The following is a 10,502-nucleotide window of genomic DNA, read 5'->3' on the forward strand; positions in this document are numbered from 1 at the left end:
TGTTGTGTTTGATTTTATGAAGAGTTTTTCTGTGATGATTCGAAACATTTCGAATAACTAGCAGAACCCGATCCACTTACATTCGAATAACGCTGAGAATCCACAACGCTTATGGCCAGATTCTTTCCTTCAATCTTGGCAAAATCAATGTCTGCTTGTTTTATTTGCTTCGTCCACTAGAACTATTTGTGTATGCATTCTTTTGGTAGTTAACAACGACAATTAGAAGAGTCCGGAGATAAGGGTTTTTCTTTGAGAGAGAATCAAACAGATTTGTGGTTTGATTTTATGAAGAGTTTAGAAACCCTAGAATGATGGTGTTTTTACGGGAAAAAACGTGATAATTGAAACCCTAGAATGATGGTGCTTTTACGAGAAAAACGTGATAATTGAAAAACATCAATCTATACGGCCCGTATACAGTTATACGGCCCGTATACATTTGGTAAACATCAAAAACCTCAGAAATAAATCCATTAAGCCGTATACTTTTTATAAATCGTATACACTTGTATACGGCTCGTATAACTATATACGGGCCGTATATAATAAAACAAAAAAAACATTCTTTGCGCATTTTCCTTTTCAAAAACATTCTATACGGGCCGTATATTTTGTATACGGCCCGTATACACTAAGGATGTGAAAATAAGATCTAGGGGGTGTGGGAATAAGGGGGCCTTTCTAAATAGAGTAGGGTCTAAAGTGATGGTTAACTTACCTTTGTCCCAAAATTTAAACCAATTTTAAATGGATATACTTAATAAAAAAATAAATAAATAAATAAACAGATTATTTTATTTGGAATCTGGGTTCGACAATTATATAAAACCATGTTCGTGCAATTCTCGTGACCTCTCTACTTGAGTGATTATATATGATATTTTGATGAATAAAAATTAAAACAATGATCATAAGATGAAAATAATCAAACACTTGACAATAAAAAATGAAGTAGCTTACATGGATGGTCCATGTTGTTTATGAAAATTTTAGATTTGGTCCCTAGATTTTCAAAAGTATACGAACGGTCCCTGTGGTTTGCATTTTGTAACACATTTAATGCCCAACTCTTTCCAAAAGTACATGGATGGTCGTTGTGGTTTACACTTTGTAACACATTTAGTCCTTAACGTAGATGTGCTGAAACCTTTAGATTTGTTGGCTAGAGACTAAATGCGTTACAAAGTGCAAACCACATGGAGCATCCGTACTTTAAACAAATGTGAAGGGTTTGGTGAGGTCTGCCATGACTTGTAATTACCACATTACTCATTCTTGGTATCAACAGTAACATTATTTCATTTTACACCAAAACAAATTATAACACATTAAAGAGGATGTAGAACACATTATATTAATCATCACACATGATAACAACACATCCAGTTGAAAACATAGATGCCATAAGATTAGACAAACATGGTTCAGTACAACCTGTAAAAACTTCAATTTGCATTATTAACCTGCTATAACTGTAACCTCTTTTTTCTTTATAGCCGAACGACTACGGGCTCTCACAAAACTCCATCACCTGAAAAAGACAAAAAAAAAAAATTAAGGCAACGCTATATCGGTAAAACCGCGATTAAGTATAACCGCAGTACCTTGCCACACATTGGACACGTGTCGCTTCTTTCCATCCATTCGTATATACAACCAAGGTGAAAATGATGAGAGCATTGTGTCACTATTTTCGGATTCTCCAAAGTATACTCTGCATTTTTCATAAGTTTGTTATACAAAACATTTTACCATCTAACAAGTGACGAAAATTATATTAAAGAATTTACCATCAAGACATGTAGGGCAGACATCTTCGTTATCCGAAGATTGCTCATAAAGTAGCCCTTCTGAGACTTTCAAAGATTTCTCTAAAGATTCTAAATTACCGCTTTTGGAATCTTCATCTGTAGAATCAATACCCGATTTTCTCTTTGCAAATTCCATTCCGGATTGTGAATCTTCTTGAAAATGAGTCATTGATTTCTCGCGTCTGGAAACTAGCCCACGTGGCAAATGCGTGAACCTATGGTCGGAATCGTAAGGCATGGGTCTATTAGCCGAATGATTTTCAACGTTTAAAGACGTTGGTAGTGACAAACCAACAGCCGAAGATGAAGCAGTTCCTTGAATTGGTGAGGATACAGGTAGTCCCTCAATTCTTTGAAAAAACGCACCGTACTGTATATTGTACAATAGCCAATTTAATACTCATTAGTCATACAACAACTGAGCTGGATTATATTAAAAATGCAACAGACGGTCATCGAATTTCTATGATGAGTAATATATATAGTATTGGTTAAGCTGCACATAATAGAAACGGATTGTACCTTTTTCCCGCTTTCAGCAATCAACTTCTAATTACACACAAAGGGTAAAACTACTTGCATTTTATTACTGACTTTAGCAACCAATCTCAGTTCAACTCAATTTACATGTAACTTGATGATGTGGCACTGATTGATGTCTTGCCCACATTTGACACCACATATGCAAAAATTGCTTAGTTAAAAAATAAAGAGTTAAATGCCATTTTAGTCCCTGTGGTTTGGGTTATTTTGCCAGTTTAGTCCAAAGGTTTGAAACGTTGCCATTTTAGTCCAAATAGTTTCAAGCGTTGCCATTTTAGTCCACTGGGTTAACTCCGTCCATTTTTTATGTTAGCTAGAAGGGTAATTCGATCATTTTATATGGTCGAATTGCCCTTCTAGTTAACAGAATTACATTTAAAATGGCCGAAATGCCCTTCTGGTTAACAAAATAAAGGGATGAAGTTAGCCCAGTGGACTAAAATGGCAACGTTTAAAACATTTGGACTAAAATGGCGACGTTTCAAACCTTTGGACTAAACTGGCAAAATGGCCCAAACCACAAGGACTAAAATGGCATTTAACTCAAAAATAAATTTACTTACAGTTTTAAAAAATGGTTTTCTTTACAAAAAATATTTTTATAGATAAATGGTAAATGTGGTAGGCATCACATTAGATGTCATGGGACATATACATATACTATAATGACAAATAAAAGACTAGATTAAGTATTTTTGAAAAATCAGCAAAAATTATTACCTCTGCGTTCGAAACTAGCTATTTTTTAAAATTTCATCTGTTGCTGCAAGTGGTAATATAATGTAAACTGGTTGCTAAAACTAGTAACAAAATGTAAGTTGGTTTCTATTTTGCACATAATTGAATGTCGGTTGCTAAATCTCAGAAAAAAAAAATGTAAAGTTCGTTTCTATCTACTACGACTTGACCTATAGTTCTTTCTCTCTCTCTCTGAAAAGGATACAAACTTTCAATCTTTTTTCTATTACCGTTAAGTGAAAATGATCATCTTCCGCCAAAAGAGAAAACAACAGAAAGTTGGTTACCCAAATATTAAAAAATAATAATCCTCTCTACCCTGTGGGGGGGGGGGGGGGGGGGGTGTTCAATACACGAACCAATATAAAATAAAGAACCATGTGAACCACATAATCCGTTGTATCCATAACAGAGCAATCCCCCACCAAAGCACAAGGTAAAGAATCTGTAGAGATATAACATTGTTCCAAAAGATTTATTCATTACTACAACATAAAGCACTACTTTACATAAACAACCACATCACATGTGTCTTTACTATGTACGTAGCGACGGGAACATACAGTGGGAAAGATAAAGACACGGTTACACAACCACCTTATGCATCCGTTAAAGCAATGAATACAAGCGTTTACGCGGTTTCACATTTCTCTACTTTAAAATGGTTCGTACAGAACGCCATGATGTCCTACCCTAAATAAAAAATTTTGAAAGTTTGTACCTTGATCGAAGCGAGACAATAAATGATTATCCTACATAACTTGAAAAAACTTCACCTTTTTATCCAATAATAATCCCCATTGTGTAGAACAACTAGCATAAATATAAAACATTAAACCTTGTGCTTACCCCAGTAAACAACTGATGAAAAAAGAATCTCAAGCAAATGCAGTGTCTATATATAGCATTAGTTGGAAACTCTTCAAAATCATCATCACATTGACAGCAGCAAATAGAATCCATCTCTCAATTACTATCAGCTACAAAACTCTACACCCTTTTTCTGCAACCAAATAGCTTAAAACTGCAGCTGTAAATAAATAAATAATCCATCAATCAAGAATATAATGCAAGAAATAAGCTACTAAAATTACCCAACTGTAAACATGTATTAAAATCCAATTTTACATCCGACCCACATAAAAAAAATACAGTTTTGATTCGATACAATTTACTTATACGGTACATAAGAATGATCAATGAAGGAAATGTAAAGAAAGATTTAAAAGAGATGGTACAACTAACAATTGAAATAATAATATTGACGTTAGGGTTTCCAGTAAAGTTACCGGTGGATCATCGGAAAGGGCCCCCGGAACGATCACCGGCGATTTGGATTGCGGAAAATGTTGAAATAATCAAGAAAGAATAATAATGATGATATTATTAGTGAGGGAAGTTTCTCGAGAAGAATGGGTCGTGTTCTTTTAATCAAACTATAGCTTACTGTTGTAGTTGGGATGCCGACGGTTTTTGTTGGTGAAAATCTTTGGAAAAGGCTCTTTTGCCCTTGCTAATAAAGAAATTAATTAATTAAATGAAGAATTTTGAGTTTGGAAAAGGAAATGTAATGATTAAATAAAGCAAGGGTGTTAAGAAACTCAATTATTATGAAAAGGATATTTAAGGTACTTGTTGATGCAACAAATAATAGACCAATGCCTGTAGCGATATCTCTGGGTAAAAGGGTTCAAGGTTTTGATTAGCCTAACGTAGGTCGTGGGGTTCCCCCACGTTTGTAGCACGTGGAGGCGGATCACTTTGTTATTATTCACTTTGAATTCTGGCTTGAAGGGTTCAACCCAGAATGTCTATGTTAAGTGAGATAATATTGTAGTGAGCCGGGAATAGAACAAGCATGGAGCAAGTTCTAGAGAGAAGAAGTAAGATCAGAGATCAAGGGTGATCTGAGTTGATCTGGAATGAATGGCAAGAGGCTGTTATTTATAGGGAAAGAATGTTCTATAAGAGGAAGCCTTTGACCGGTGATCCTTGGCTACAGTGAGGGACTTGCCCATTTGAGGGTTGAAGGGTTTAGGCCTGCGGGTAAAAGAGTGTTCTCTGTGCACATACTCTCTTTTACGGCTGTGAGAGTGTTGGACACGCAGAGGGTGATGTGACAAGGCTCTGACTTGTCTTTTTACTGTTCATGACCGTTGGACTATTTCCGAACCTTTTAACCTTTCAACCTTTTAAGCTGTTGTGTTTCTAATCAGGTTATTAAGGTTTGAGCTACCCCCGCCATCAGCCCCCCAAGTCAGAGGTATTTGGGGTGTAAGCTCAAATGCTTCTGACTTTTGTACACAATTTTATTGCTTAAAGGCTTCAAGGCTTGAAAGGTTATCAGGCGTCTAAGTTTTTTTTTTTTTTTTTGGATTTGAATTTTGAAATGACAGTTAATGTGACGGATGGCAGTTTTTTTGCCTTTTGCGTAATAATTGCCTAGACTTCACTTTCTTTTTTCTTTCGATCGTCTCTCCTGGGTGCTAGCAAAGATATGTATGTGAGTTATTCTTGTCTCACTAGAGGAAGTTGAGGCTTTTTGTAAATAATGGGGGATCGATCTAAAGTTTAATCCGGTGGCTCCGGGTTTAGACAGATCGATCGATCAATGTCCCGCTGGTTCGATTGCTCTTTATTGTTGTCATTTCGAGTTTTCCAACTTGTGTCATCCGTTTTCAGTCTTTGTTTTGAATACTTTAGAGTATTATCGTGTGTCGTTTGTTCAGTTGCGTCCTCAAGGTCTTGCTGGGACTTTACACTTTGAGGTTTGTGATATGGTATGACTTATCGTTGTTGTTTCGATGTTTCTTACGGTTGACCAAGAACGACGATGGGGTCACGTCTGAGACATCCCAAGTTGATGTTTGTTTGACTTCCTTAATGGTTACTACCATTTGTTCTTGGAAGGACCGAACTTTCTGGATTTCTGAGTCCATTGTTTGCTTGTTTGGAGGCACCCTGATGCTATGTTAAACAAGCTTAAGCCATTTGAGTCTGAACTAGATTGTTTAAAAACCATTAGGAAGTGTCCTTCAAGGCTTCGTCCCTTTCCTGAACACCTTTTAGTGTTGATGGGTGTGAGCACCTTGTGGGACAGGTCGTATCGTGACCCTGTGCTCATGAGGTATGATCAGGGTATGATGTTTTGCCTTATGCTTTATCAAGAGTGATGATACCTCTGATGTTGTGTTTGGGGATGCTGAGGCCACCCCCGGTGAAGATGCTGTTGCCAGAGGTGCTGAACACAGGTTCGAGGGTTCAGGTTATGTGAACCTTCCAAATGTCAAAGGCTTTACTAGGGTCGGTACTTCCAAGGCTTCTACCCATTGTTTAACCCGACGTATGTTAAAGAGAGCTGACCAACTATCGGCCTCCGAGCCAGTGCAACCGAGTGATGATATAGAGGCTTTGGATGACTTGGAAGTTGGGGTTGAGAGAACATAATAAAAAAAAGATAAGGAGTTGCCCTTGGTAATTGGTAAGGAGAGTAAAGCAGTGGGTAAGAAGCTTGTAAGCTTGAAGGGTTTCGGGAAAGGTGGTGAAGGTTCCACCAATGTTAATCCCGAAGAGGTTTATGTGCCGGATTGGAAGGTCACAGTAGGTGACAGCTTCAAGTATTCATCCATTTGTGAGGATGTTCTTACCTATTTTGCTCCTCCTACTGTTCGAGGTTCTTGCTCGTCTATGGACAATGAACTATTGATTTCGAAATGATGATGGGTGCTTGCAACCTTGTTGCCTTGCTTCTAGAGGATGTATCCCGGTTTCGCAAAAGGATGCAAGAATATGAAGTCTTCTCGAAGAAGAGGGATGAGATAAAGGCTTTACTAGCTACTCTAAAGAAGGAGGCAGAGGGTTATGCTGGGAGTGAGAAAAGCTAAAGTTGAGTATTGATGAGCTTTCTTCCCAGCACAAGACTGAGGTGGTTGAATTGGAAAAACGCTTGGAAGCTGACAAGGTTTAAGTCAGGATCGATAAGGCTGCCTTGGAGGTTTAGAAAAAGGCTTTATTAGAGGAGAAAGAAGGGTTAAAGGCTTCACTTGCCCAGGCAACTAGTGATAATAAATGGCTCATTGAGTATGGATTCCAGCAAGTGGTTAAGTATCTTCTCCATTCATCGGAGTTCAAAAAGGTCTTGGGTGATGTGTACACCGAGCTTCTTGCTCATGGGAGACACCAAGGTTTGTTTGCTGGTTACAAAGCTTTGTGAGCCTGGGGAGCCTCAGGAAAAGTCTTCTCTTTTTCAACCTAAAGCCTTCGAAGCCTTCAAGGAAACTGTTTTGAAGGTAGGGCATATTATTTACCCTTATGTGGGTGAAGTCTCCAAGTGTTTTGGTAAACCTTTGCCTGTCTTGCAGGAGCTAAAACCCAAGGGCCTTAATGAGGCTGTTTGTAATGAAGTGTTGAAGTCCCTCTCGAAGAAACGTCCTTGCTCCGTATATAGCGAGGAAACGTGTTCTGAATGTTGTGAGGGCTCAAAGGGTTCAAGCCTTGAAGCCTCCGAGACAACGGGTGTCGTAGAGAGGAAAAAGAGGAAGGCTTAAAAAGACCCAAGATGATGGAGGTTCGAAGAAGGATGATGCAGCAAAGTCTACCATCCCTGACGTTGCTAAGTGAAGAAGAGGCCTTAATTCATAGCTTTCTTAGCATGTCGAACAATGTTATGGGTTTTTGTTTGAACATCTTTTTATTTTAAAGGAACCGTCTAGATCCCTTGGTGGTTAAAGCCTTGAAGGCTTGTGGACAATGTTTTATGTTTGATGGCCAGTATGGCCCTTGCTATCTTTAACTTATCTTGCTATGTTGTTCTATTTATTCCCTTGCGTTTTCATTGATTTTGCATGTTGTCTTTGTTTTGGGTGGTGCATCTTATGTTATTTATACCTTAAAGGGTTCAGTGCTGCAGTCACTTAGCCTTAGGATATTTTTAACAAGAAGATACAACCTCTATCCTATGTATGACATTCACTTAGAGTATTTTTGGTTCGTAAGCCAATGTTAGGGCTTAAGGAACATTTGGTGTAGGCTGTTCAAACCCGTCTATGAGACATGATTTTTAAAATTTCTATGAATCTCATGGAGTAGTATTGATTTAGGAACTCACCTCTTATATAGGTCCATTCAACCCTTAAACTATTGAGCGATATGGCCTGGGAGCTCATCCCCTTACATGGCCCTTGCCATGGAGTTTCTTGCTAGGTTCTCAATCTGATTATAGGATAGAAAGACAAATTTTGATCCATCGTTCATTCATTTCAAAGTAATTTGATTACTAGGGGAATATAACAACTTTTGGGAACTATTTGTAACACATTTTGGTTAAACGTGGAACCTTTTAAGGTTTTTGCCATTCCAATGGCGGGGAAGCTTTTTGCCTTGCGGACCTATCAGCTTGTATGATCCCCCTTTGTAGGCTTTAAGGATAGTGTATGGCCCTTCCTACTTAGGGTCAAGCTTTCCTTGGCTTTTTTTCTTGCAGGCATCATTATTTCGAAGCACAAGGTCCTCAGGCTTGAAGCGTTCATGCTTCACCCGTGTATTGTAATATAATTTCATGTTTTGCTTGTACCTTGCTTTTTGTATGGCTGCTTGATCACGAGCCTCTTCGAGGAGTTTCAAATTCAACATCGTCTCTTTCTTATTTGGCTTGAGGTCGATGTTAATTGTTCTTTGTGTTGTTACTCCGATTTCAGCTAGGATTACAGCCTCTGATCCAAACACTAGGCTGTAGGGTATTTTCTTTGTGGCTCGTTTTCTCGGTTGTTTGAATTTCCAATAGCACATTGGGAAGCTATTCGAGCCAGTTGTTGTCGTATCTTCCTAATCGAGATTTAATCCCTTCAACAATGTAGTGGTTTATCCTATCAACCTGGCCATTGGATTGTGGGTAAGCTACCGAGCGGAATACTTGAGTTATTCTGAACTCCTTGCACCAGGAGCTAGAAAGTTTCTCGGCAAACTATTTCCCGTTATCCATGACTAGTACCCCTGGGAGCCCAAAATGATAGATTATGCTTTCGAAATCAATGACATGTTTCCCTGAGATTTTTGCCAATGGTTTTACTTCTGGTCACTTGGTGAAGTAATTCACGGTTACCAATAAGAGCTTGACTCCTCATTTGGCTAGTGGGGATGGACCAACAATGTCTATACCCCACTTGTGAAATGGCCAAGCCAAGGAGATGGGAACGGGGTCATGTTTAGGGCTTTTGGGTACCAGAGCATGTAACTGACAAGTTTCACATTTTCGCAGTTGTTCGGAGGTATCTCGATGCATGGAAGGCCAAAAGTGTTCGAAGTTCATCAACTTTGACACTACCGATTTTGGGCCACAATGAGCTCCACATATCCCTTCGTGAACCTCTTTGATCAGATATTGGCTTTGTTTTGGGCCAACGCATCGAAGTAGTGGTGCAAGGTATCCTTTTTTGTAAAGGATATATCCTTGTAACACATACTGCCTTGACTTGATACGAACCCTTTCAGCCCTAGTCTGGTCATTAGGTAATTCACCGTTTTTTGGGAACTTTTCAATGGGAGTTATCCAATTTGGCCCTTCTTCGGTGATCACATCTTGAAACTCGTGTTTTTTGGATGGATGGTATTTCTGTCACGGCCCCCGACCCGGTTTGACCCGTTTCAGGAGCCGCGGGACAGAAATCCTGCGGTATTTTAATTTAGGCGACAGCGGAAGTCTTTTAAAAACAGGATCTTTAGTATTAAAACTGCTCATTACATAATTTAGGGATAAAACCCAGTAATTTACAATAATGTGATTTCCATGGAAATCTTTATTTTTAAAACATGTTCCTTTATTTATTTACACTGAGCCACTTTTCTAAGCTGGTAGTGCTTCCTGGCACTTTTCTTTGCTCACAACAGATTACCTGAAACATGTTTGAAAAAGGTTTTGTCAGCGGGGAAATACTGAGTGAGTTCATTCAGTTTTTAGGAAATGACCCATAGTTATAAATTACAGCATAAGAGCGATTACAATGGTTCATATCTTATTTTTATCTGGCTTTCTGTCACAATGGTGACAAGTCACATTGGTGACGATGGTCATACCACTATTAGGTCAATGAACTCTAATAGTGACGTTTCTCCCTAGTAGGTCAATGAACCTAATTGGGAGAAATAGTAATGTGCACAATACCCCACTAACCAATAAATCAAGATATCCACGACTTAGTCCCTGTAATTATAATACTTTGAAAATAATTTGGAGTATTGTAAAACAGTTGATAAAAAGAGAATGACTCACATTGCCGATTTAACGAGCAGTGTATAAGCCTACTGATTAGCCTTGATTATTTCTAATTTAACAATAATGCACACAAAACAGGGTTAGTGATCAATACAGCAGTTACGATAACTCACGAGATCAAATTCTCACAATGAATG

At 38.3% G+C, this 10,502-nt stretch overlaps 1 protein-coding gene across 1 annotated transcript; it reads right to left on the minus strand.

The window, feature by feature from the left end:
- Window positions 1-1,331: 1,331 nt before the first annotated feature.
- LOC110865215 (E3 ubiquitin-protein ligase At3g02290) lies at window positions 1,332-4,545 on the minus strand. Its single transcript, XM_022114439.2, has 5 exons — window positions 4,385-4,545; window positions 3,945-4,125; window positions 1,794-2,184; window positions 1,608-1,717; window positions 1,332-1,534 (listed from the first exon to the last, which is right to left on the minus strand). The coding sequence occupies exons 2-5, from the start codon at window positions 4,056-4,058 to the stop codon at window positions 1,508-1,510; spliced, it is 642 nt and encodes a 213-aa protein (XP_021970131.1). The 5' UTR covers window positions 4,059-4,125; window positions 4,385-4,545; the 3' UTR covers window positions 1,332-1,507.
- Between the last annotated feature and the right edge of the window lie 5,957 nt (window positions 4,546-10,502).

The sequence above is a fragment of the Helianthus annuus genome, chromosome 6, assembly GCF_002127325.2.
Source record: "Helianthus annuus cultivar XRQ/B chromosome 6, HanXRQr2.0-SUNRISE, whole genome shotgun sequence".
In the NCBI taxonomy this organism is placed as follows: Eukaryota; Viridiplantae; Streptophyta; class Magnoliopsida; order Asterales; family Asteraceae; genus Helianthus; species Helianthus annuus.

Bases quoted from the DNA above. Each gene is read 5' to 3' on its own strand.
- LOC110865215 (XM_022114439.2), bottom strand. From the start codon at position 4,058: ATGGATTCTATTTGCTGCTGTCAATGTGATGATGATTTTGAAGAGTTT. The intron at 2,185-3,944 runs GTAAGCACAAGG...TACAATATACAG, and splicing joins TTCATCAGTTGTTTACTGGG to TACGGTGCGTTTTTTCAAAG. The intron at 1,718-1,793 runs GTAAATTCTTTA...TGAAAAATGCAG, and splicing joins CTGCCCTACATGTCTTGATG to AGTATACTTTGGAGAATCCG.